General features: G+C 41.3%; 2 protein-coding genes and 1 long non-coding RNA gene across 5 annotated transcripts; 1 reads left to right on the top strand and 2 right to left on the bottom strand.

Moving 5' to 3' along the window:
- Positions 1–1,002: 1,002 nt before the first annotated feature.
- gper1 (G protein-coupled estrogen receptor 1) lies at positions 1,003–5,412 on the bottom strand. Its single transcript, XM_037792236.1, has 2 exons — positions 4,761–5,412; positions 1,003–3,492 (listed from the first exon to the last, which is right to left on the bottom strand). Exon 2 carries the CDS (start codon positions 3,125–3,127, stop codon positions 2,024–2,026), a length of 1,104 nt encoding a protein of 367 aa, XP_037648164.1. The 5' UTR covers positions 3,128–3,492; positions 4,761–5,412; the 3' UTR covers positions 1,003–2,023.
- LOC119501691 lies at positions 3,086–21,985 on the top strand. Its single transcript, XR_005209883.1, has 3 exons — positions 3,086–3,095; positions 9,396–9,397; positions 21,382–21,985. It is a non-coding gene; the product is annotated as an uncharacterized LOC119501691 (long non-coding RNA).
- On the bottom strand, positions 16,072–25,924 carry gpr146 (G protein-coupled receptor 146). 3 transcript variants are annotated; one of them, XM_037792239.1, is made up of 3 exons: positions 25,548–25,924; positions 16,940–17,696; positions 16,072–16,787 (listed from the first exon to the last, which is right to left on the bottom strand). In XM_037792239.1, the coding sequence occupies exons 2-3, from the start codon at positions 17,651–17,653 to the stop codon at positions 16,683–16,685; spliced, it is 819 nt and encodes a 272-aa protein (XP_037648167.1). In that variant the 5' UTR covers positions 17,654–17,696; positions 25,548–25,924; the 3' UTR covers positions 16,072–16,682. The 3 variants fall into 3 exon arrangements, with proteins under 3 accessions (XP_037648167.1, XP_037648166.1, XP_037648165.1); XM_037792238.1 differs by having other exon boundaries at positions 16,072–17,693; positions 25,548–25,920; XM_037792237.1 differs by having other exon boundaries at positions 16,072–17,696; positions 25,548–25,916.
- Positions 25,925–27,723: the final 1,799 nt, after the last annotated feature.

The following is a 27,723-nucleotide window of genomic DNA, read 5'->3' on the forward strand; positions in this document are numbered from 1 at the left end:
TTTCCCAGTCACGCCATTATCTCTGGCTGCCGCATGCACAAACACAGCTCAGGCCCACCGCAGGCTGGCAAAATACATGAATAATATTGATGTACAATCCTCAAACACTGCATGCACAGAACCTGTTGTGCATGCAGTGTTTGTTTTGTAAAAATGTTAATAAGAGAGGGAATATTCTGTATGTATTTCATATAATTATGCAGATAACTGTAAACACTATTGCATTTAAGAAACAGTGCAATTTATAATGTTTGTTCTGACGGTTCAACAGACAATTTCAAGCTGTAAAACTTTATGGCAGGTTTCATTAAACTCTCTCTGATGGGAAACAATTTAAAATATTTAAAGGGCACCTGTGTAGCCTGGTAATCTGCATTAACCTGTGATGAATGTGTTAATGAGTATATTTGCTCTGTCAAAAGCATTTTATCAAGCTGTAAGTGATGTACTTTAAGAGAATACACACGTCCAGAGACGGCCTTTTGGAATCAAAATATGTTGATGTCATATGTTTGATTTTAGAATTTGTATTAATTGAATAAAAAAATAGCTGAATCAGTTCACAGACAGAAAAACAAGCCACAAATGTCCAGATGACGTATGTTTTACATGATTTTTTTTGGTGTCACAGGCCCATTACTTGGGTTGGCAATTGCTGTTTATCAGTGTAATATATGTTAAAGATGGGTAAGAAGAAAAGATTGAAGCAGCTTCATGTTATCAACATTGAATGATGTGTTTACCCAGTCTCATCCCCTCCTGGCGAAACAACACCTGCCTCTTTGCTTTACCATCATGCTAACAGGAGCTGACAAGTGAGGTAATAACACAGCCGTCTCACTGACTCCTGCATTAACCAGGATATATATGATCTCACACATCACATATTTGAGATTGATCTCACAAAAAATACATTTGGTATGTTGCTAATTCACCTCATAGTGTGACCAAAATGTCCATAAATAAAGGGTGCAGCTTCATTTATTCCATGTAATACTTGAAGACATGTAGCTATGTTAAATGTTTTTGAAACACATCTCTCAATAACTTCCACTTTTACACTCCTGGAAAAGTGGGACATTTTCTTTATTTCTAAAAATAAAACATGTGAACATTTTTTGTCCAATGAATGTTTAACTATACATAAGGCAATTTTCTTTCAACAGAAGAAAAATCATGTCAGCTGAAATGCACAAAGCAAACGGGTACAGTAATATATATAATATATTCGACGAGGACAGTGAAAAGCAAGTCACTGGTGCTTGTTGGGTCTTTGATTTTGTTCCCAAAACTGTGATTGTTTTATGTTGCGTTTCTACATTTTGTCAAGGGTTGTCATGGTGGTATTGATGTAGATGGTGGATATGTGTTGTTTTTTTGATAAATGCATGTTTTTCTTTTTACATGTACAGATGATAGTAACTGAAAATGACCCTTCTGTTGCAGATGAAACGGAGAGCCTGATTAGATTTGACGTGATGCAGTATTTCCTCTATGCCTTTACTATTTCTACTGGTTATCCCACATACCCAGAAACTGTTCTGGAAGATTTGCATTATAGATAACAAAAGGCTTCATCATTGTCTGTCTTATACAAAGGCTGGCCCCCTCTGACACTCATCTATGCATTAGTTATCTTTGCCCGCTGGCTGTATACTTCAAGGGTGAACTAGATGCTGACATTTTGCTCCTCACTAGCATTTCATTTACTGTTGCCTGCCTGGCCACCCAGCTAACTTTAACACACCGAAAAGAAAACACGTGCAGATAAGCATGAAAATAGCTTTAAGTATTGTATGTGCGTTATTATCTACTTAAAGGGATGCACACATCAAGTCATTTTCATCCTTCTCTGGGTGTACATTCTTGTGTTTTTGTTCAGAAAGTGAGCAAATTTACTGATGAGGCAAAGCTAAATAACAGATGAAGAAAAGCGCAGGTCATATATCACCTTGATATGAAGATTTTTTTTTAGCATATTCTGTGGACTCAGTTTCATAACAAATGTCCCTCTTCTTCACAGTCACACCTCTGACACTTCGCTCCTGACAGGGAGGCGTAAATCGAGGGCGTGGTGGCAGAAGCGGTTCACTACTGACCAGCTGGCCTTCTGCTTAATGAAGAGACGCAGCTTGTCCCTGAAGGTTTCTCCTAGAAAGCTGTAGATAATGGGGTTGAGGCAGCTGTTGGAGAAAGCTGCCAGGTTAACAATGTGGCCTGTGAGCGGGTAGTCATGCCACAGGGTAGTAGCAGTCGTCTGCGACGGGTCGGCCGTGCCCTGTAGCAGCTGGATGCTGATGAAGACGTTCTCTGGCAGCCAGCAGATGAAGAACACCAGAACCACCACCACGATCATGCGCAGGGCCTTCTGCCGCCGCGGCCACAACCCGCGGTGCTTCTGGGCCCTCATGAGGATTCGCACGATCAGAGAGTAGCATAGACCAATGATGGAGAAGGGCACCAAAAAGCCAATGGTGACCTCCAGCCACTGGATCTCGATGACGTTGGCGAAGCAGAAGTGCACCTCGCCCCTGTGCTGGGTCTGCACAATGGTGAACGGGAGCAGGGTGGCGAGGATGGACGCCATCCAGATGAGGCCACAGCTGAGCTTGGCGTGCTGCATAGTCCTCAGCGGTCTGCTGCTTATGGAGCTAGCCAAGGCGACGTATCGGTCGAAGCTCATCCACGTGAGGAAGAAGATGCTGCTGTACATGTTGACCTGCAGGAACAGGGACATGAAGGTGCAGAGGACGGCGTAGTCGTAATACTTCTCGTTCAGATTGAAGACCTCGATGAGGGAATCTGCCACCAGGATAAGGTCAGCTAAAGCCAGGTTAACAAAGTAAAGGTCGGGGATGGTCATCTTCTCTCTGCTGTTCAGGTTCACCACCAGGATTAAGATGTTACCAATAAATCCAATAGGAAAGAGGAGGATAGTGTAGAGGCAGGACAAGAAGAGGCCGATAATGTAAGATTGGTGTTTGACTGAGTCTTCAGTCAAATCCGTTGTGTTGTACTCATGCGAAGTGTTCAGTTGTTCTGTGCTGTTAACATATATCCAGACCAGAGAGGTTGTCTGCTCTTCCATACTGACTGTGATCGGACTGTCTCGAATCGTAGGCCACATGTAGGTCACCCGTAGCTGCTACATCATTAGACCCTGTTAGCTCCCAGTGATGTCTCCTTAAAGGGTGAATCATCTATGCAGCGTTGGCATGCTGACAGAAGTCAGGTGAGTGGAACAAAATGGTTACGGCTTCTTTGACCTCATGGTGACATCAAGGTTCATCTGCTAATAGATTCCAAACACAAAGCAGAAGCACCTCCATGTCTTAAAATCGTCCTTTGGCCTTTGTAACCTGATGATCATCACAGAGTGTCCTGAGATCAGAGGGTGGACTTCTTTCTCCTCCTTTGAGTCATCTGTCCAAGTCCATGTGTATCTTTATTCAACAAGCCTCGGCCAGAGACGCTATTGCTGTGACACCTGAGCTGTGGAGAGGAGAACAAAAATCAATCAGGTGCACAGACTTGGAAAAAGCAGCAATCTTGTGTGGAGTTAAATGAGAACAACTAACGAGGTAGAGCACTTGTTTTACAAAAACACTTAAAAATCGAGAAAGTATGAAAATGAAACACGTTGGAAAGAGATGTTTAAAGGGGGTCTAAAAAAAGATGGCAGACAACTAAGTCTGCACATTAACATTCAGGCGTCAGACTTAAACAGATGCATTGAAATCCTCCTTAGAAATCCTCACTCGAAACGGTTTGTCCTCACTTGATGACTATTAATTGGTGCAATGAAAACATATTTAACATTAACATTTAACCAACCTCCATGTGAACCTCCAGTCGACACACACACATCACACAAAATCTATAATTTGCAAGCGTTTACATTACTAACTATCCTCCTCCTTGGTTGACGGTTTTCAGGCCCCAAAATCGGTGACTTTCTCCGACGACTGTATTCTGTTTGGCAAACATGACCTTTAGCAAACATTCACAGCCCTCAGGGTTTTATATCCTCCAGAGGAAACCTTCTGCAATATTAATGCATTCTTATTAACAGTAGTCTTCACAGCAATGGTTCGGCACATGCACAGGGAAGCAAAATGAGAAAATCCATGTATAGGCTGAAAATCTTACAAATTAAATGTCTGCCATAGTTTTTTTAACCCTCCAATAAATAAATAATTGTTATCACAGCATGAGTAGCACACAGCCTTTTCCTTTTTCATTTTCAGGGAGAGTTCAAAACCACCAAAAAAGCTTACATTTTATCATTTGATTTATAGTCCTGCTATTGAACAAATTATTCAGATAAATTATCTTATCACCAAAATGTTAGTTTACTCTGATATCTGAATGTTAAAATATCCTTTTGTAATCTCAGGATAGGATATTTAAAAGCACATTGAAATCACTTTTGAAACAGTTTTTCAGTTCTGAGCTTGTTTTGATCCGCTTCCAAAATTAGTAAGACCTGAAATGAAACTACAATCAGTCACTCCAGATGTGTAACTGAGCAAGATGAAGAGCCAGTTGATGACATAATATACAACTTATTATGCAACTGGATTCCCAAGACATGATGAATTACCCCATCTACACTCTAAATGAACAAATACATACAGTATAGTTAGTGCATCACCTATAATTTGACTGCAAACTCTCCTTGTTTTTAAGATTTTAAACTGACATAAAACCCATAAAGCTCTATTCCATAAGCACAAAATGTCAAATAGAGCAGCACTTACTTTTTGAAATGTGGGATTTGTTGCTCCTCCATGCTTGTCCGGTGCATAAGTCTGAGAACCAGAGATTTGTAAATCCCATGTCCGGGGCTTCTCTTCTGCACCACCTGCTGTTTGGCCCAACCCTGTCTGGAGAGGAGAGGCGGGCGGGAGAGACAGAAAGGCAAAGAGATGATCTGTTGCCCGTGGTTTGGTCACCATGCTTCATCAAATTCCCTTTTCTTTTTCATCCAGTTTGTGATTCCAGGTGTCTGCTGAGCTTCTAAAAAGATCCAACTGGCTGAGAGTTGATGTGAACACAAGGGAAAGTCTGGACAGTAAATAAGAAGCGTGGAGTTTTCCTCGACCAGGTTGTGTTGTTATGGAAACAACTTATATTTGTGTGCAGTATTTGTTCACCTGGGTCATCCAGCTCTTAGTCTTAAGGGCTGTGTAAACACACTGCACATGACCCTTTTCTTAGTTTTTCCATCAATCTGTTTGTAAAACAGTTTACCTGCTGATCTGTATCGATTATTGATTCCCAAAAGACACTGACCCTTGCTTATTCTCAATACTACATTCAAATAAGGCTTAAAACACTGTGAGCCTTCACTCTCAATAAGGGGGAAACAGAACAGACTCTTCGCTCCTGGGCAAGGAGTAACATTAACATAATTTGGACTAATCTATGTGTCCAAACTGTGGCTATGGAGACCTATTTGATGTGGTATTGGCTTGTGTAATGTCTCTTTTGATAGCCGGGAGGCATTAACTGCAGATGCCTGCAATAATTGCACACATACATTAACCATATGCGACACCAGAGCTATAAATTGAGCACGCTGCATCATGTCAAAGCTTAGTTGTAAAACTAAATCATCTTAGACAATATTGACCCCAAACATAATCTATTGATATCATAGTAGATTTATTCCCAAATGATCAGTATGCAGCTGCAAAAACAGCAGCAGGTAGATGGGATAACTTAATATAAAATTGGATGAAATCACTGAGAAGAGAGGCATCTATCTAATAAGGATTAAAGGAAAGACTGGCTGTGACTGTGAGGTCTTCACATGGTGGGAAGGTCACTTCATTCTCAGACAGCCAGAGGGGAGAGAGAAGTCAAGGCCAAGGCTGGATCACTGCCTGGAGGGTGGGGGTTGCAGCTCCTTTGGCAGCGCTGTGCACCGACTCCAGGGCCTTAAATGTGATACAAACAACAACAGAGAGAGCTGAGAGCTGCTGGAGTGGATGTACTTCAGGAGTTTGAAGACAGGGCACGTCACAGTACTCTCAATGTTCACACCTGCAGCTTGGACAAGTGGAGTTCTTGGTATGGTGGGGTACAATTTAGGATGGTAACACTTAATTTTACAGGTACGCAAATTTCATGGTAATTAGGTGATAATTAGCAAGTAACATATTTGAAATTTCTTTGGAATTTCTGCCAAATTACCCCAATATTTACCTCAAAATTTATCAAAGATTACTTTATTATAAACATTATTTAATAATTATATTTCCCAATAGCTGGTAATTTATTTAATACATTTCCATGAAAAAAATATCAATTTAATAAATATGCTTTATTTCCATGTCTGCTGATAAATAAATAATAATTAGCAAATAACTTCTTTGAAATTTCTTAAAAAACTCCCTGAATCATTACATTAGCATGATTTTCCCTCAACTACCTGAAATCTCAGTTATTCTGCCCGCATGACTTCACACAGATAAGGGGAAGGTAGGGATGTGGAGGTCAGTCTAATGGAAAGGTGCTGGAGACTGTCAGAGAGAGGAGGGAAGAGGAGAGGAAGAAAGGAAGGAGAGTGTGCATATTTCACTGACTGGTGATGGTGTTAAATGACACCAAGTTAATGAAGTGAGTATTAGTCCAACGTAGCACTCAAGCAGAGCGGGTAAAATTAATATTTTTGGTGGAAATATATCTTAGACATATTTTACAGTTAAATAAAGTATATGTGATACTACTGTTTGAAGCCCAGTAGAGCAGTCTTGGTGCATAATGTTGTAACAGTACCTAAAGACTAAAGGCTAAAAAGTGGAGTTGTGACATTGACTGATTCTAGGATCTCTCCAGACTATAAATCACTTCCAAGGAACTGATTAAATAAGCTAATGTGAGGTTAACTAAACAGGGAACCTCATCTGGAAAATGTACTTCCAGAAAAAGGATCTTGCCTGTGCTAACAATGGCTGAAATGATGTGTGATGGGAAAGCGTGTTATAAACCACTTGAAGGAATAACGAGGTGTGTTGCAGCAAAAATGATTTACAGCAACAGGTTGTTCTGTTTTATGTCTTTTTCTGTCGGTTCACCCCCCCGAGACCTGCAGGATCAACTTTACTGTCTTTCAGAGGCTATAGCAGATTTGGTTTTAGAGCTGTATTAATCTAGCTTGTTGGGAAGGAGACTAAATAACACTCTCACTAAATTTTGGCGAGCGATAACTGGCATGTTGATATTCAGAGAGATTCCTTGACCTCTGACCTCAAGATATGTGAATGAAAATGGGTTCTATGGGTACCCACGAGTCTCCCCTTTACAGACATGCCCACGTTATGATAATCACATGCAGTTTGGGGAAAAAATGGTGTATTTGAATATTTCTGCATACTCTATATTCATTGTAATGAGACCATTTTTTGAAACTTGACCTTGACTTGCACTGTATAAAATGACCTGTAGTGACCTATAGGATTATCACAGCCTCATGAAACTTTACAACCACAAACTACAGACCTAGAGCATTCAGAGGATGGATGGCTTTCCTAGGTTGACTGAGAATAAGGGGGTTTCTGAGTGTCCAGAACAGAATTGCTCGCCAAAAGTCAAAAGTTGTTGATACCAAATGACAGCATGGCTTTTCTATGGAGTTCCTCAACGTTTTGGTGACTTACTGTGGTATTTTGGAGGGATTATTGATAATTTTTTATCAATTCTCGTGTGGTAAAAAGTGTCAAATATAGCACCAAATGAGCATGGAAATGGTCATCAAATACTTCCTTCATAATGTTCTAAGCTTGATTAATTAATTAAGTAATTAACTCATGTTTATTTCTGATTTATGACTAAAACAACTTGACACACAGTGCTCAGAGGCAACTCAAATTAATTCTTCAGGTTCCCAGCTTTCAGATGTTGTACACCACTTCTATGTGACATCTACTGTTGACCTGCTATCTCCCCCTAAAGACCCCCTGTACCCCCCCAAAAAAGACAAAAAATGGGTCTATTGTGGGTCTCAGAGGGTTCAATGACACGTCATCTCCAGACTGGCTTCGGTTTTTGCCTCTTTGTGATCTCTACGACTCTGAATTTACACTTCAACTACTTCCTCTGTAAGACTGGATTCATTTTTTGAGGGTTGTGAGAGAGGATGCACTCCCTGTGTGCGTCCACTGGGTGGCCCACTGGCATAAACGATGAATAATGTTTGGCAAGGTGGTGAAAATATGAACATCACTGCACTTTGGCTGAAACTGTGGTCAGTTATGGTGAGATGAGTGACTTTCAAAGAGGCTCGATAATTGAATTATATGGTAAATTGCAAGGAGAATCCAACATTTTCTTTGGTCTCGGTTTTATATTATGACAACCATGAAATCATACCATAACTGTGAAAACACATTGCTATAATAACTTGTGTTTTCTTGTATGAAAAAGAGGCTGAAAAACACAATAGCCTATACTCCCCACCGAGTGACATCTAATCAAGAAGACAACATTACCAGTGCTGTAAAGGGAAGTAGTGGGGTTTAACTGCTTGTGGTTGGGGGAGTGAAAGTGGGAGGTCTGGAGGAGGGAGGGTACAACACCCTCATCTGCCTCCACTTACCAGTCTGATGTGCTCCTGGCTCCATCCAACATCTCCCACAGCCACAACCACAACCTCTGAATGGAACATCCTGCACAGTCCAGCTCCTCTGCGCCGCTTCCAGGGCCCATGTTTGATATTTAGCTGATGCTGGAATTTTATTGTTGGTGTATTTTTCTTTTTCTGAGGAGGAAAAGCAAAGAACAGAACAGGACTGGCTGGGGAGGAAGGGTGGATTGTTTTTAAAAGCATCTGCCCCGGTCCACTTGTCTCCCCAGAGCTGAAGTGATGTGGTGGGTCAAGGATGAAGTCTCCTTCCTGAAAGTCTCTCTGCTCTGTCCTATAGGATTCACATGGTGGGAGAGTTCAAATATGGGAAGGACATTGGAGACAAGAACTACAGCTGTTTTATTCTGTTCACCAATCACACGGGTAGATGCAGGACAGTTATCTGTGTTTTGGTTGAATCCATCAAAACCAGCTTGGCTTCACATCATGTGGTCTTTTCTATTTGATCTCATTATATCTTATTTGCATTGAATCACATCCCATGTCCTATTTCCAGCAAAATCTCCAACCTATTTGATTTCTTTTCCATTATCAGTTTTGTTACATGAATATTATTCAGCCTCTAGGGGTCTGACACTTTAACTCTCTTCCTGTTTTTAAGGATTTAGGATTTTTATTCCGCCGCTGCCCTCCTTCTGACACTCAGCTGAATCACAGCGTGAGATTTCTAACTGTAACCTGTCTCGCCTTGTTCCCGTCTTTACATTCTGCAGCCCAATTTGACCCGCATTAAGAAAAACAACAGTGGTCTGAGGGCGTGTGTGTGTGTGTGTGTGTGAAATCTGGTTGAGAGCCAGATAAAACATTTGAAGCCACAAGCCAAATGTTCTGGCTACGTAGGTGGTCTGATGTTTAATGCTGTATGTTTGACTGAGGTTAATACTTTTGGTCTGGCTGAACCTCTAAAGGAAAAAAACAACACTAGGACTACATGCAGCACATTAAGAACTGTGCTCTGTCAGCGTTACCCCATTCCCACAGATGCTTGTACAGTTAAAGTAAGAGCTTTTCCTGGTGCAACTTGAGGAAAACAAAACCTGTAGTTTTACACTCATACTTTACATTATGGGAATAAACTATTACTAGATGAGATGATTGATAATACTCATATCTGTTTGTTAGATGTAAAGCTACTGCCAGCATCTGATTAGCTTAGCTTAGCACAAAGACTGGAAACAGCTAGACCTGGCTCCAGAGTCTCCACAGGTTGCCTGGCAACTGCTTCCAGCCAAGAAAGAGCCACATATGGTGCCTTCAAATGAAACTCGTGAGCTCGTGTTTACAACATGGGAAGTCGCTTGGCGTTCAAGTGGTTAAGTCGTGAAGGACACCGCTGCTAAGCAACGGCAATATTAACGTTACTGTCGGCGTCTAGAAGCCACAGAGGCTAACTATTTAGCACGCCAGCAAGTGGGTAACATAATGCAACATTTTCCTCAGACATATTATAAAATTACCAAGAAAAACAATATACGACTTAAATTACAATATGTTAACTTATTATGCACCGAAAAAATTAACTTCCAAGGCCTCCGCCATTTCTGACAACGTCAACAAACACGTCACAACTCGTGAACGAGGACCTTTCAGAAACTTTCCACTTACGGCGTCAGGAATACGACATGAGGGGGTCGTTCATATGGACTCATCTCGTAAACACGGTAAACACGGTAAACACAAACCCATTTGAAGGCACCACTGGCTACACACAACAACAATTAGACCTGGGGTGTCACTCATTTTAGTTCCTGGGCCACACATACATCCCAGTTTGATCTCAAGTGGGCCGGTAAAACCATTGCATAATAACCTATAAATATTAGATTTCCCTTTATTTTAGGGTAAATAAATACAAGTACATTCTGAAAACGTTCATAGTTAATGAACAATCCATTTGCAAAACAGATGATAAACCTGAGATGTCTCGCTGATCTCTCAGCTACGACCTAACAATTCATTTGTCTTCTCTATTCTCAGTTGTCCTTGCAAGTTTTTCAAGTATTTTTTTGCCATGATGAGTCTGATATTGGTGCCGATCATTATATTCCTCAAGCTCTGAAAGGTGCTGTGAACACACCAAGTACGCTGGCTTCCCATTAACCTCTGTTAACAAATAGGAACTGGTCCATTTTTCTACTTTTCTCCTTCTTGACAAAGATATTTTTCATGAACAGTAGCATACGCCTGACAGTGTTGTGTAACGAAGCCTGTGAGTAAGTAGGCCTACATGGGATCTATATAATAGCTTATCCAGCATAGGGCCTGCTACTTTTAAGCCACCCACACATGGTCAGCGATAAAATGGCTCTGCGCTGGCCGTGCCATTACTAGCATGGCGCCAAGGGTTGCCAGCAAATTGCGACAGAGCGCTGCGCTCAAAGTTCAAATTATTTCAACTTTGGGGTTGCAGCTGACCTTTCAAAGCGCAGCCAATGACATAACAGCTGCAACTGTTGTTGTTGCTGTGAATGGCGTTCCTTGCACACTTTTTGATGACATATTACACCTGTGCAGCGCTTTGCTTCTGCAAGCCTCCTGGTGAGCGAAGAGTAAATTTCGGTAACACTTCATTTTACAGGTCTGCAAATTTCATGGTAGTTACGGTAGGTGATAATTAGCAAGTAACCTATTTGAAATTTCTTCGGAATTACTGCCAAATTACCCCAATATTTACCTCAAAATTTATTGAAAATGACTTTATTATAAACATTATTTAATAATTATAGCCTGCTATTTCCCAATAACTGGTAATTTATTTAATACATTTCCAGGAAAATAATACAAAGTTAATTGATATGCTTTATTTATCACCTAATAACCATGAAATTTGCGGACCTTTAAAATGAAGTGTTACAAAAATGTCTTATCATGTGAAGGCAGCTTTATTAGGACAGTGTAACCCTCAGTGGACAAATAAGATTAGCAGTGTATTTTATTGAAAATTGGACTAAAGAAAGACTTCTCTGTAATTTTCCCATTTTGCATCCAGTGGGCCGAATTGGACCCTTTGGCTGGCCGGTTCTGGCCCTCAGACCGGATGTTTGACACCCCTGAATAGACAGAAAACAAACATAGATGAAAAACATAGCCTATTATTAGTTCTCTATTGGTTGATTACCCTTTTGCTAGAAGACCTACCTCTTGTGACCAGTTACAGACACACTAATGATGGCATACTTTTTCAGCTGTATTACATCTTAGAAGAATCAAACCCTGTTGCATAATTAGCTTCCTGCTCTTGAAACATAGCACATAAATACAGATGGTAACTGACTGATGTTTTGTGTTCTTTGCGTGTTCGCCTGAGCTCACAGAATGAAGTGAAAGCCCCGTGAAACTGCAGTCCTCAGAGGAAAGGGAAACGGCAACCATGACAACCATGTTCAATTCACTCCATTATCATATCATTTCCAGATGTAGTACATATAATTCAAGACCTCCCCCCTCCTCCTCCTGCTGCTGGACGTTTAGTGTTTGCTCGGCTCTAAAGATGTTGAAAATAGATATTGTTGTGCAATCAAATGTTATGGTTACTGTCTCTAGTAGTGACACTCCTCCCTGCAATATGGCACCTTACCTCAGTCTGTTGAGCTTTAATTGTAACCTAATCTTTAAGTCACAGAGTGCTTTATCACTTCATTATCGCTTCCTGTTGCAGCACTTTTTTCACCTTGCAGCTCTCAGTGTGCCGCATTATCAGATGTATCCTTCACAACACTGTTTTCAGTATTGGACTGTCAGACATACAGAAGACAAAACAATTCCCAGAATGCCTGGAACGCTGCTATTTTCCCCCAGTTGGAGTGGCGTGGTTGAAGGGTCTCGCCACAAGCAATCTGCTGTTAGCGGTGTGGCGACCTCACTCCCACTGTCACTGCAGCTCAGAGGGAGGGAACAACCTCGACAACCTGACCATCATCCCGACATGATCACAGGGCTGAAGAGCTGCAATTAACAGCATTTTGTTTTCATGTACACTCGAGGTGTAGATAAAAGCAAAACTTGAGTCAAGCAGTCGGTCTTTTTCAAATAAGGAAGTTGAGTAAAGTAGTATTTTTCCATTGCAAGGGACATTTTTGGGTCATGTTTGGTCAACTTGTTGCAAGAACAAAGAGGTTTGGCATTAATCACACCAAACAGCATTTCAACAACAGACTGCAAAGCAGATGTTTCAACATATTTTCATCACAAGTATTGTCACATTTCATTGAAATAAGGAGTGGTAATATCCATGTTAGTTTATTGTTTAATCAGTCTTTGACTCAGTTGAGTAGATTACTTACAGAATCTAAATATATCTCTCAGAAAATAATACTGTGTTTTTGAAAGAGCATCTTCCTGTAAATCTCTCACATACAATATATACACATTATTTTTGTATTATACATATACACTTGCATACACAGTCACAAAAAGCATCACATCTGAAAAGTGGATTCATCTGGACTTTTGAGGTTTTGCCGTTCAAATAGCTAAAATGTGTCCGCATACGTTCAACACGCGAGAACTTTGATGGTGTTTTTACGCTCGGTCTGTTTCAGCAATTTAACAGTGATTATTGCTCAGATGTCTTCGCACTCATGTGAGATCATGGCCCCTCTGAAATAATAAACCAAACTCAGACCTGAGTAGTCATCTGAGCTGGATGTGAGCCCAATTTGATGAAGCTTTATTAGCCATTTGAGTGCATCGTGTAGTCCATTAGTGGTGATTGCTAATTATTCCTTCTGCCAAGGAGTTGGTTTTAGGTCTCGTCTCTTATTTAGCATGATCTTTTTTGAAAACAAATTGGATTTCAGTGAAATTTAGTGAAACAATAAGGAAAGCTAATTGGATTTTAGTGTAAAAGTGAGGGCTTCTTTATGTACTTGCAACCAAATTTAGATGGCACACATCAACTCCAAGCAATCTTGCAAAACGTGATGGTATTCTGCCTACAGGTGGCGCTGCAGCAACATGGTAAAGTTATTTGGTCATAACTTTTATTTAGCCAAAGATCAGCACAATTGTCATTTTGTAGTTTGATGCAAATTCAGATCCAGACTGAAATTTAAATCCTCTAAACATTTTTTTTTTATGATCAAAGTAAGAATTTGTGTTGAGTGCCTTCTTGTTGGATGTCTCTTCACGAAATGAAAGTAAGTAAATGAAAGTTTACATCAGTTCTATCCAGATTAGCTGGATAAAAATACCGGTGGGAACATGTTCAACTGTAACATAACCATGAAAACTGGAATTCTATTCACCATAAATCAAGTGGCATTGTAGGAACTAATGATTGTAATAGTTGGAGTTTAACTGCAATCTCTAACAGTATGTAAAATGAACGCCACTTTAACAAATGCTGCTTAGATTTCCTCCATCAGATTGTCACAAGCTTTGATTCAAACCACTTATCATCTGATTGCGTGTACTACTGTTTGCCTTCTGATCCTAAATGAACAGTAAGCATCGGGACTTTGAACTGAGTTCAAATAATGATTAACTGTTTCACGTTACGTTTTTTTTTTTACTGGGCAGCAGATACTGTTGCACATAATGTAAACACACAGCCTCAAGTTGAAAATAAACAGCTCTTCTCACTGATTGATTGCAGAGACACATAGCGAGGGTGGGGCTATGCAGCGGAAATTAAAATGTTGGACACTGTTTATACAAACATATCCCCTAATAGTCACGAGATGTTACAGAGAATACAGCACTATGTTATAATCTTAATAAAAGCTTCACATTACGTGTGAAAAGCATCAAATCTGAGTTCGGCAATCACAGAGAAAGCCAAGCACACTTGTGGAAATAACCCAAGAATTGTAATATCATTGTTTATTTAAAAGCTGTAAATTAAAACTGTCTACAAAATATATAATTTATTGTCACCTTCCACTTCTCTTCAAGTGAATGCCCCACCCCGCTGGTGCTTCTGTTCACAGGATGATTAAAACACTGGCCCTCTAATTCAGAAAGCAAATCACAAACTACACTAATGCAGTGATGCAACAGACCTCATGCAAAAAGATTTCTATATATCATTTTTTTTCATTTTATAAGTGGGGTTCATCACTACTAGTCTGTGTGGCAGGCAAGAAAGCAAAAAGCAGCTTAGCCAATAATGTGCAGATACGGGATCTGAGCAGCATTACAGTTCAAAATCTGCGTCGAGCACGCTGTTTGCAGGTGCTCGACAGGCGAGTCATTTAGAATTAGTGAAGGTTTTGATAGTGCCTCCAGAGTGACCCAGTCAGGCTTCATATTTCCACGGCACAAAAACTTCCAACCACTCATACAATTCAGGGAATGTACATGCCACCTCCTCAGGGCCCTCTCTGTGACCCTGTGGGGACTTCACTGACCCCCTCCGGTGAGGCTCTCCATGCAGAATTCCTCAACATATCACATACTGGGCTGAAGCTCTCTGCTCAAATGAATGAGTTGATATTTAATGAGTTGATTTGAACTGAAACAAGAGGTATACCGGTTATGTCTGAACCCTGAATAAGAGCTTTATACTGTATATGAGCATTTCATGTAGTTCTGTGATGAACTTATTCTATGATATTTGATTTTGGAGCTTGACGTACGCAAGGATAATCTCTTTAAGCCTGTGAGCCTGTCAAAACCTCCCAATTCAATTTATAAAAGTGAAATGAAAACACCTCTTTGTACCAGTACGTACATCTAGCTTACAGGGTAGTACTGGTGTCACAGCCCTGTCTCCTAAAAATGACGTTCCCAACTACATTGCATTCTCAGTTACGTTTGGAAGGAAAAGTATTTTGTCGCGGATTACGTTTTTCTTTGACGTATCACGAATACCTAGTTTCTGTCCTGTGTGAAACGTAGTGTTTGTTGCGTTTTTGTTTTGTTTTTAAGTAATTTTAAGCCAAACCATGATGTATTTTTTACTGAACCTAACCCAACAGTTTTGTTGTCTGAACCTAACAAAGTCGTTTTTTGCGTTTTTGTTTTGTTTTGTTTCAATTAACAACATTAATCACATGTTTAAACCTGTTTAAAACTGCGACCGTAATCCAGGAGAAAATATGTCTCCTTTCAAAACGTATTTTGGTTCTGCAGTTTAGTTGTATGGGAACAACATTTTGTGGGTTGGTGTCAAAGAGAGAAAATAGCTTTTGAAATGAAGAAACCATTAATATTGTACTCTACCTTTAAAATGTGAAGATTATTTACTCTGATAGTGAGTAATCATGTTCAACACATTTAAGTAAAAAGGAATAATCATCTCTGGAAAGGTAGCAATGTCTTCTCATTCAAGTGATCGAGGTCTCTAGTTTGAGGGCAGTAAACGCTGATGTTCACTGGCAGCGCAAAATGTTGGTTTGCACACAAGGCGAGTTCATTAGCTGTGGTGCATCGTTGATATACTAGCCACCATCTATCAATGCAGGGTTGTGGATTTTCTTTTAATTGAGAAACAGAATAACTTGATAATTAAAGCTTGCTGGTTCTGCTTGTGTGATAGGAAGAAGCATCATTGATTAATTATTCTAGTTGGGACTTAAATTGCATCTAGTAGCATATTGTGACTCACTGTCAGCAGAATATTCACAACACACTCGTATGAGGGAAGCTGCACCCACTGCAATTGGGAGTCCCTTGCTAACAGGATATTTGAAACTCAGAGAAAACCATGCTCTGGGAAGTTATCAGCTGATTGTGCCAATTTACCGCCCACAAACTAGAAGCTCAAGTGTCTTTAGTGGAGAGCTTCACTCAGTGACAAAAAATAACAGCACTTAGTGGTTTTTGCTTGGTTTGTCCTCCCCTGCTGCAGAACTGGAGAGATCAGATCAAGTCCTGGAAGGTGACAGGAAATTCCACAGTCAGCTATGTCGCTCTTAACACAGTCCAGAGCAGCGAGGGAGCCTAGTCAGATCCTGGCTCCATAGGGAGGGGGGGGGGAGATAAGTGCCGGCTACGCCAAGAGGTTGGAAAGGAAGGAGTGGGAGGGGCGTCAGTAATCTCCCAGGGGGACATCTCAACTCACGTCACCACTTGCTGCACTGTTGAGCGTTCATGAGGGCAGGACTGGTCTCTGCAGTGCAGCCTCCTGAGCAGCCGCTGCAGCTTGTTGGAGAAGTTTTTGTTCATCTGCCTGTACATGAGAGGCATCGCAAAGCTGCTGGAGAAAGCCAGCAGTTTAGACACACATCTCAAGAAATAGTACGTAGGCAAGTAATGTGCGTTGCTAATGTAACCCGGTGCACCGGCTATAGTGTGTACCAGCAGGGTCATGTAGTACGGGGTCCACAGTACAAACTGTACACAGACTGAGGCTAGAAGCAGTCTGTGGATAGAAGGGTCCAAGCGAGCCGAGTCCTGGTCCAGAGGCGTGGACTCCTTTCTAATGCGCAAAATGAGCACAAAGGCGTAAAGGACAGCCACGGCTGGAACCACGTAGCCGATGAACATCATGATGGCGTCCGCCGCCTCCTTGTTCTGCATTTTGGAGCACTCCACCATCTTCGTGGAGATGTGGTTGCACACGTAGAAGAGCAGCGAAGAGAAGCTAGTGAGCACCGCGCCGCCCCAGATGAACCCGCACACATGTTTGGTGTTATACACGCTGGACATGTACGTACGAGGCAGCGCTCGCTCTATGTAGTAGTCCAGACTGAGCAGCGTGGTGGAATACATGATGACCAGGGAGGAGATGTTGAAGAGGATGAGCAGGGTGATGTAGACCTCGTTGTTGTACTCCCACGCGTGCCAGCGGGTGAAGGTGGAGCTCAGCAGCTCCACAGGTGCCACCAGGTTGAGCACAATGCCCGCGATGGCCATGTTGACGAAATAAACATCCGGCATGGTCATGGACACCTTGTTGGAGAGGTTGACCACGACCAGCAGCACATTGTAGCACAGCCCCAATGGGAAGCACACCAGGAGGTAGATGAGAGAGAGGACTGACAGGATGAGGCCGAAGTCCTGGCAGAGCCGGAAGTCCACGCTGGTGTCCGTCTCATTGTAAACCGTGCAGAGCCACATCGCTGGGCTCCGACACAGGTCACGTCTCTCAACAGGCCGACTGCTGGCAGAGAGTCAGGGAGACAGGAGTTAGTTACAGAACAGATAATAAACGGCATAGTTGTTATCAATTACCAATAATAATTAGAGCCATGTAATATTAACAAAAATCAATAGAAGTAATAGAACTACTGGTACTTTCATTTGGTACTTCATTTAATCGTTTCGTGTCTGAAACGCTGCGTTTTAGCGCCTGTCTCTTTAAGCCACCCTCCTGAAAAAGCCCAGTCTGCTCTGATTGGCTTGTGAGGAATAAAATATGGTGCATCTTTGCAAAGGTAGTTCTCAAGCTGCGGGCGATATATTGTAGTGAGCCAGCATGTGACATAGGATGGCGTGTTGAATCATGTTTCCTGATCTAGTCAGTCCACAAAAAAACTAACTTGGGTTATCTTATTTCACAGTTTGTGGGTTGGTGCAAACTCTAGATACCTAAATGTATGAGCACAAGCACTGAAAAAGGGAGTTTTTTTCTTTACGTTTTGAGGAAGTCACAAAAAACAAACCACATTCAGTTGTTTTTTTCCCTCTATGAGTAAAAATCCAACCCTCTCTGTTACTGGTTTCTGTGCTGGCTAGAGGAGCAAACAAGGCCTTGACACAAAAACACGTCAGCCACGGCGCAGCTATTATGCGCCGGGTAACACTGTTAATTTCACTTCACTGCATCTGACTGGCTGAATGCAAACGCCTCACAATATGTTTCATTTGCTAGCTCGGCCTCAAAACCCACTATTCCTCCTCTGTGAGAGCCACACTGGGCAGAGCAAGTGTTTGACACCTCTGCAAGCTTTTCCTGTCTTGCTCTGCGTCTCTCTCTCTCTCTCTCTCTCTATCTATCACAGTCACATGCAGGGGGCATTGGCTAGATGTGCTGTGCTGTGCTGTGCTGTGCTGTGCTGTGCTGCCATTGTGCTTTTCACATGGTCAAAGCAGCAGCCAGATAAAAGAAAAAACACTTCTCTTGCCTGACACTTTGCAGACTGCTGAAGCGCATGCACCTTCTGTTCAGGTCGACTGGGGGTTGGGCACGTGGTGATGGGTAGATTTATAAAGAGTGAAATGTGAAGCAGGCTCTGGCGGAGGGTCAGCGAGGATCGAGTCGCGGGGTTGGAGTTCAGGGCAAGGTCAAAGAAAAGGACCGTGCGCATGTCGGGAGCGTTTGGGATCAAGCTTGACGGGGCTGCAAAGTTTTGAAAAAAAAGCTTATGTAATACTGCCTTGCATAATTAACTCAGGTCATTTTAAATAAATTATTCAAACAGCTTTGGTCGAGGAAGTGGAAGATCATAAGGCTATTGAAAGGATTGCCGTGATAAGTCATCTAAATTCACTGTATGTTATTTCCTGTGATAATTTGGCAGTTATGTTTCCACATGTTTGGCTTCACTCCCAAAGCTGCTTTGAAAGGAATTGATTCTCTGAAGAGCAAACAAACTTGGAAATAATAATAAAAAAAAAAATATGTGCATAATTTTCTGGAAACCTCTCCCTTGAAAATACTTGTGGAACAAAGTGCAGGAAGGCCGGTTTGTTTTCAGGAGGATGAGTAACGATGCCAGTAAAGGGGAAACATTCTTCCGTTCACTTACGTAACACCACTACAGAGGGGCTGTTTTGGCCTTAAGCCTCAGACACAGACGCATATACACACACAAGGCAGTCAAGTCCCTCCTCTATACTACTCCAACTGGCTGTAATGAGACTACAGTGGAGGCTGGAGCTCAGAGCCGGACTGGACCAGGATCAGGAGGAAGAAAGTGTAGAGTTACTCTTTACAAAACAACCTGTCTTCACCAGGACAGGAGCACTGGGCAGACCTCTTGTAAACACGGCTCTCTAGCATAAGCAGCTGGTGACTCATTCACTAAAACAGGCCTTGACACCACTACATAATTAGCTATGGTGCTCTCCCACAGATTATGTGCTTTTCTCTGAATGTGTGGAATACAAGTTGCCCTTCACTCCTTCAATAGCCTCTGATCACTTAAGGAGGAAATGACTTAAGAAGTTGGTGATTATTAAAGAGAGCGCACGGCATTGTGGCTGGCTGTCCCCATTCATTAACACCTGCTGTGTTCAGACGTTTTAGCCGCCCTTTCATTAACACATTGGCTCATGTTACAGCTTCCGACGAGCTGCAGGGTTCTTAATATTCTGCATAAATAGGTTTGAGGTAACATGACGCTCCAGATGGTTTGTTAACACAGAGAAGCCATCATTAGAAAGTATTTTGAAAAATACTTGGCAGGTGATTGGATGAACCATCTGTCAATCAAACTCTTGCCAAAGCCAGTCAGGAGAAGAGTGAAAACATCTTTTCCATCGAGAAAAGCCTTCAGTGCCGTTCTTTGCTCTTCTTTCATTGAAGAAATACTCTCCAGTTCTGATATATCAGATGCTATTGCAGCATCTACGCTAACCTCTTCAGGAGGTTTAGAACAAACAGTCGCCTATTCGTGTCGTCAAAGAACGTGTATTGCTAAGAAGTGAAAACCATATGGTCGTTCCATTGCAACATCAGCGCCCAGCAGTAAAGCTACTCTTGCTACTCTCGCCATTTTGCACTGAAAGCGATTACCGGACGACAGTAAATTGTCTGCCTACAAAGTGCCGTACAAAAGTAAAACAAAATTATTTCTATTGTCAGAAATTTCATATCTCTACCTAAATGGCATGTGTTGAAGAATATAAATATTATAAACTATTATACTATTTACTTACTGTTACTATTATAACTATTAACTTACTTACTAATTTATTTATTCAACTTTTTTGTCCGGCCGCTTCCCAGAGGAGCATAAAGTGAGCGATGGACATAATAGTATAGTATAGTATAGTATAGTATTGTATAGTATAGTATAGTATAGTATAGTATAGTATAGTATAGTATAGTATAGTATAATAGTATAATAGTATTTGACAGAAGACCTTGAGAAAACAATGATGAGGTAGAGATGAAAACGGACGCCATGGCATTTATAATGCGTACTGGACTGAAGGTTTAACAGTGGAAACTGAAACCTTGGAATTTCCTACGTTTACCTACTGGAAGTGACAGACACTTGATAGTATGTACACACATATTTTGTTTCATGCTGGCCCTTCATTTTAAAATCCCATCCCCAGGATTTCACCCTTCTAAAAATCGGCCACACCAATCAAGGAATAGTTTCCACGGAGTTTAGTTGTGACGCATGAATAGAGAAGGAAAGGCCAGTTACTACAATATCATGGAGCAATCAGTCTCCTCTGTATTTACTCCAAGTCACCACAAAGAAAGAAAAAACACATAGCCCATACTAAACAATAGGCTTGTTCGAAAGTAGACGAGAGGCAGCAGCAGGAGGCGGTGACAAAAAAGCTGCGGTCCAGTCGGACAGTTTCCAGCAGCCTTCACAGAATTAAGAGGAAGTCACAAGATAGTGATTTCCTGTTAGATGTGGTCTGTAAGTTACTTGTAGTTTGCAGACCACATTCTGACTCATTTATATTTCTTTGTAAATTTATGTGGAAATGTGCATGTATCTGGCATTAGATTCTATCCTTTATTATTTTTATGTCCACCTTGTAAAGCACATTGTAATGTGCACTTGTTCTGATAAGTGCTATATAAATAACCTTCTTTATTATTAGTATTATTACTATTATTAGTATTAACAACACGTGGTGTTTGTTGTCAAACTAAGGCCGAAAAAACTCTGTCACGGGCAGACTATAGCCGACGGTGCGGGACACACCAAAAAAACTCGGCCGATGGACACTCATCGACGGCCTCAAACTGTCTGTGGCCGACCGTCGGCTTGGTGTGTCAGGGCCTTAAGAGCCAATCAGCTCTTTCATCAGGTGACAGCCAGGCATTTCCCATCATGCCCTGGGTCTTGCAGTTGGTGGAGAGCGACTGTGGCGCCTGGCTCTAAAAACTGCAGCCGCCGTGATCTTGTGTGGTTATCGCTGCCCACGTGTGCACGACGTCAGGGCAAGTCGGGATCAAGTCGGACACAAATATAACCCCCATGCATTGCGAAGCGATCGCTTCTGCACAGGCAGGCCTGGCTCATCTCGAACGAGCCTAATATTATACTGTAAATCATGGTTTTCATATTAAAACGTATGAACAACCACTGCAGGCTGCATCAATTCACTCCAGGCAACCTCTACTTTCATTGCACTTTAGCTTTGCACATTTTGCCAGCAGCCCTTGATAATGAAATCTCTAGTTTTCCACTCAGCTGAGGGGACAAACGGGGGCAGGCGAGGTGAAAGAAAAATACCTACTCCTCCTACTCATATGAGCTACGTCTGTTTGAATTCAGAGTCATGAGGACCATTTCATTTTGAAGTCCATTTCAGATTCTGCCAAAACTGCACACGGAAGTGATGTTGAGGTTGAGTGAAGGTCGGAGATATGCTGTTCACATAAGCAGAGACTATATTCTGTTGGTATTACAGCAGATACTCGAACTACCTGAGGCATATGATCTTTTGGTTGTTGTCTCTCTTTTAAAAGGCAATAATTATGCAGTGATTAAAGTGTGCAAATTAGATATTGAAGTATGCATGTGAGAATCAAAGCAGGGGATAGGTGGCTTCCTACTAGTTGCTTCCTTAAATAAGAATAGATAAGCTCTTGTCAGAGTTCATCTTGCACGACTTTGACTGCAGACGTAGACTTGGTTAAGCCCCGTCTGAACTTTTTGCCCTACTCCGTGTCAAACGTGGCTAAGTTAAATATCCCCAGAGGGGGAGGCCGTGCTTCAGCATGCTTTCAGCCCCACCAAACATGATCTCGTAGGAGTGACGCCCACGTGCTTGACGTCTCAGCGTTTTGAAGCCAGATCTCGCGGGCCGATGGGAGCAGTGTGACATACTGGGCCCACACCCCTCATATATCCTTACTGGAATTTACAGGCTCTTCTCAGAAAGTGATGTCACATGATTCGCTGCTTGCGTCTGCAGCAGCAGCAGCGTGCAGTGGAGCAGCAAAAATAAGAAAATAAGGTCTCACATTTTGTACATGCTGTGACTGGGCAGCAACGTCAGTGGTGAAGTATAACACAATGACAACTGATGCACAATGTTTTCTTGGAATTAATAGTGTGTAATTTTAAGTACCTGTCCACAGGAACTACTTACAGTTTGAGAGGCCATTAAGATGTAAATGATTCATTTAAGAAAGTCCCTTAATCTCTTCTGGTTCTCAGCTGCCTTTTATTCTTGGAAAGCAGCCCATTAACTGAGATTTTTAATGAGGGATCTGACTTCAGGTGCATGCTAATGCTGCATCACATTTTGCAAATTAAAATTACTAAGCTCTCAGGGGTGATTAAAATACTTTCCATCAACTCCATTTCTGTGAAGGGTTTAATATAATTCAGGACATTTCCCCCAAATCATCATCAGTCTCCAGAGAACTGAGTCACAGCGCTGGAATTTGGTTGTAGGGAAGTTTCTGAATGGATTCCTCAGAAACTATACAGAATAATTTGGCAAACTGTACTCACAGGTGAATCATCTACCTGCTTATCGTCCTGCTCGTTAATCTGTTAAATCTGAAGGGTGAATGACGGGAAAACTAAACGGAGATGAAATGATTTATTGGACTTGCTGCTGCAGAGAGGGTGTGGAACTACGTCACATCTGTTTTGGAAAAACAGTATTGCCTCATATCAAGTTCTAGTGTAAGAGACTCTGGTCAAGCCCAGGTCACGTCCACTTCAAGACTCACTCGGCGTCTTTTCAGCAACATGTTGAACTGTGATGGACAAAGTCAGAGTTCAATGGTCGGCACAAAGCAGGCTTACTGCCGTTAAGCCATGGCACGCACACATGCCCGCTTCAGTCACATGGATGAAGTTGACAACAACAAGTGCAAAGCCTAAAATCTCAAGAAGCATTTAATTTGGTGAGCGGTAGGACTTATCTGAGCAGAACTACTTTGTCAGAAAGTCAATCAGCCTCAGTTGCTGGCCATAATTAGTGGTACATCATTGAAGGGAACATCTGTTAACATAATGTTATTAAATAATGTCTTTAAAAGTTTATCAAAAATCTTGATGTCATTTATCAAAACAAAGCTGTCGAGCCATGTTGAAACCACTGGATAAGAGAAAAATAGAAATAAAAGAATAAGAAAACTACAAACCGGGAGAATGTAATATAAGTGCTGTTGACGTTAACGCGATAATAACGAGTTAATGCAAATTAGTTTTAATGTCACTAATTTCCTTAAAGCATTAATGCAACTTGCCATTTTTAAGGTTGCAGCTAGGCTTATATTAAACTATAAAACCTAAGTAATCATTGGTACCAACCATGTTATACTGGCTTGTCACAAAGGAGGCTAAATAACACTCCAAACATGCGCTAAATTTTGGCGAGGAAAAACTGTCGGGGACAATTTAAAGGGGTCCCTTGACCTCTGACCTCAAGATATGTGAATGGAAATGGGTTCTATGGGTACCCACGAGTCTCCCCTTTACAGACATGCCCACTTTATGATAATCACATGCAGTTTTGGGGCAAGTCAAATAGCACACTGACAGCTAGGGATGCACCGATACAGATACCGGATCGGATATCGGGCTGATAATGACTCAGATAGCTGGATCGGTATATCGGTAACAATTGGGCCCGTCCATTCAATTCAATTCTATATGTATATACTATATAGATATTATATACTGGAATTTGAATTCCAAGTTTTGACCAATATGTTGCTGCATTAAAAAGGTTTACACTTGAATTGTAATTCCTGTTAATTTTGAAGATTTATACCAAGTTGTTGGTGTACGATTTATTATTTTAATAATAAAGAACAATTAAATAAATACATATATATATATATATATATATACGTATGTATTTATTGGTCGCATTTTGCTTTACAAAAGTTAGGAAAGTAATGTCTATCAGGACTCAAAAAGTCAGATCAGTGCATCCCTACTGACAGCTGTTGTTGCCTGTTGGGCTCAAGTTTGTCATGTTATGATCTGAACTTATTTTTTTATGCTAAATGCATTACCTGTGAGGGTTTCTAGAAAACATTTCTCATTGTTTCGTGTTGCTAATTGATTTCCAATATTAAATATATACATACATTTGCATAAGTAAGCACATTTGCCCACTCCCATGTTGACAAGAGTATTAAATACTTGACAAATCTCCCTTTAAGGTACATTATGAATAAGATAAAAAAAAATGTGTGATTAATTTGTAGTAATTCCTCACTGATGGCCTGGGATATATATATAGATATTACTAATCCAGTATAAGCAAGGCTGCCTTCATGTTGCAGTGTGCTATAGTTATAAACAACGCATGATAACCTAAATTAACACACTTAGTATGACATCCGATTAGCTCTAATGGCAGATGTCATGTCAACAAGATATTATTACAACTTTAAAACAACACTTTTTTTATTGCCAGTGAAGAAGCACTTCACTTTAGAGACTTCTGATTAAACTTTTTCTTCTCCAGCACTAGGGAAAGAAAGCTGATCCCGTGAGAAACATCTTCAGGTGTTGTTTTCCCAAATATATAATGTGGAGCTACTAGAGCTGAACAAGAGGAGGAGAGAAAAACAAACCATAGGCTGGTTTGTGGGCTATTTATTATTGCGGACATTGTGTGTGTCTCCATCACACTTGACTGCACGGATCAAAGCGTGGATAGCTGTCACGGCTTTTAACCATTATACATTCTGCCATTTCTGCGGCTATTGTTGGCTCAGCTCCTCACCCTCGCATCTATAAGCCTTCTTCTCCACAAGAGAGGCCACTTCTCTACCGCTGTGAAGTGAATAATCAAGGCAATAACAACTCATAATAACAAAAAGAAGAGGAAAACTCACCAGAAACGTATATATCTGGCTCGGTGACAAACCTACGGAGGCATTGGGTCTGGATGGAGCATTTCCACTGGCATCTCTCACTCCTTTCATTATCACAAACACACGTCCTGGAGTACTTTCGCTCTTTACGCGCTCCTTTACGCGCTCCTTTACGCGCTCCTTTAAAGAGCCTAGAAATAGCAAAAAAGAGCGTTAAAGTGCGTTCCGGTGGAGACTGACTACTTCATCTATCAACTTTTGGTGGACGAGGCTTGTTCTGGAAAGGGGGCCGTCCGTAGCAGACTTTACTACTGCTGGAGGAGTGCTGCTGAGCACCGACACACAACACTGTGTACACACGTGACCCTCCCCCACCGTCTGTTATACTGCTCCATACTGCTGTTACTGCTGTTACCGCTGCAGCGCGTCAAGAGGCCCGATGGACGTTCTCTGCTCTGATTGGACAGGAGGGGCAGGGAGGTGGGACACACACACACACACACACACACACACACATATACAACTAATACACACAAAACCTACAACTTTACCAATATTGAGCAATTCATTATTAAAATTAGTAAGTAAACACAATGTGATTTCCTAAGTGGTGAGTTTGAATGTAGTTTTAGTATTTCTCCATTATTTTGTGTCTGCCTTTTATTTTGCTTAAAAAAGCATAAATAGGCTATGATTAAAAAAAGTAATTTTTATAAAACGGTCGCTATATCCTGACAGTAGTACATGAAACAGGTAACCTGAAAAAAAAATCATGTGTCTCTGTGTCCTCCGGTGCTCCTAACGGCATCTGCAAGATTTCACAGACCGGAAGGAAAACAAGCAGTAAAGAGCTGATCTGAGATCTGCTGTCCAGCTGCCGTCTATGAGAGCTGGTTGTCAATCGCTCGCCAACTCCGACCAAACGGTCAAACTAGGCAGCGCTGATCAAATATTATTCAATGTTATGTTACGTTAATGCCTATTTCTTGCCTCAAATGTTCTCAGAATCATCTTGTAGTGTACTGTTTAGCTGTAAAATGAGAAAGTTTGTGACGCCGCCGCCATTGTGAAATCTGGTTAAGGAACGCTAAGTTCTGGTCACATGACCGGAGCCCAGTCAATAGGAACGCTCTCTCAATAAAATAACCCGTGATTGGATTTTTTAAAGTCTGAAAACAGAGCCATGAGGAGGTGCAGAAGTCTAGTTATCTCTCAGAACACTTGAATTACAATATGCTGAAAGGTTATTATGGAATTTTTGCCCGATGATGCCAAAAATATTCTGCCTACTGCCACTTTAACTCCCAGGAAAGGAAACTGAATAATTCGCCCCTCTGGTGTGAACTTGGCGTGTGAATCTCTATAGCATAAACTCATATTCATCCATTTTTATTTATTTTTTGCTCCTGCTTGAGTATTTATTTCTCTTAGTACTCTCCATTTTTCTCTCCTTCTCTTACTCACTGAAGGTCCTTTTCCAACACAACATGACAATGGCACTACTGCACACTGAAACATATTATTTCCAGTGGCTTGCGCCGCGCCACAACGGTTTTTCGCTGCATCGAGCAAGGGCCAACTTTGGGCGCTGCATGCTGTGGCGAGCGCAACTTAAACATGAGCTCACAATGCGCTACGTCGCGAACATAGACTGCTCTCTTTTGCCTGGAAACGACAGTTGATGTAGCTCTATTGTCGTCCGGGTGGAAACAGTAGAGATTATACACACAGTTCAGTTTCAGAAACAGGCTAAGATGTTCAAAAGGAAGAAAAGTGTGAAAATTTGCCATGAAAAACGGGAGTCTCCCGGGAAAATTGGGAGGGTTGGCAAGTATGGTCCTTACCAGTTAGGCCTATATCTGAGACACTTAACCAATAAGTTCAGACTGCTTTAAAACAACACCAGAGATTGTTGTGTCAGATATGAAGTATGATCCAGGATGGCCAGTCTGAGTAAAAGTTCAACGAGTTTGAAGGCTTATCAGTCAGAAAGTTTCCATTCTTGCATTAAACTAAATGTCATCAGAGAAAAAAATCCCCGCTTCAGACAAATCTCTGTTCATGTCATAAAGGATATCTGCTGTCCTGCTTGTCCTGCCTCCCTCAAGATGAAAGAGAATTAATATCATGTTTGAAAGCACAGAAGAAGAAGAAGAATGGCGGCTTTCTATTCTGATGATCATATGAGGAAACATTT

The sequence above is a fragment of the Sebastes umbrosus genome, chromosome 14 (assembly GCF_015220745.1).
Source record: "Sebastes umbrosus isolate fSebUmb1 chromosome 14, fSebUmb1.pri, whole genome shotgun sequence".
Taxonomy (NCBI): domain Eukaryota; kingdom Metazoa; phylum Chordata; class Actinopteri; order Perciformes; family Sebastidae; genus Sebastes; species Sebastes umbrosus.

Coding starts and splice junctions, on each gene's coding strand:
- gper1 (XM_037792236.1), bottom strand. CDS start 3,127: ATGTGGCCTACGATTCGAGACAGTCCGATCACAGTCAGTATGGAAGAG.
- gpr146 (XM_037792238.1), bottom strand. CDS start 17,653: ATGTGGCTCTGCACGGTTTACAATGAGACGGACACCAGCGTGGACTTC.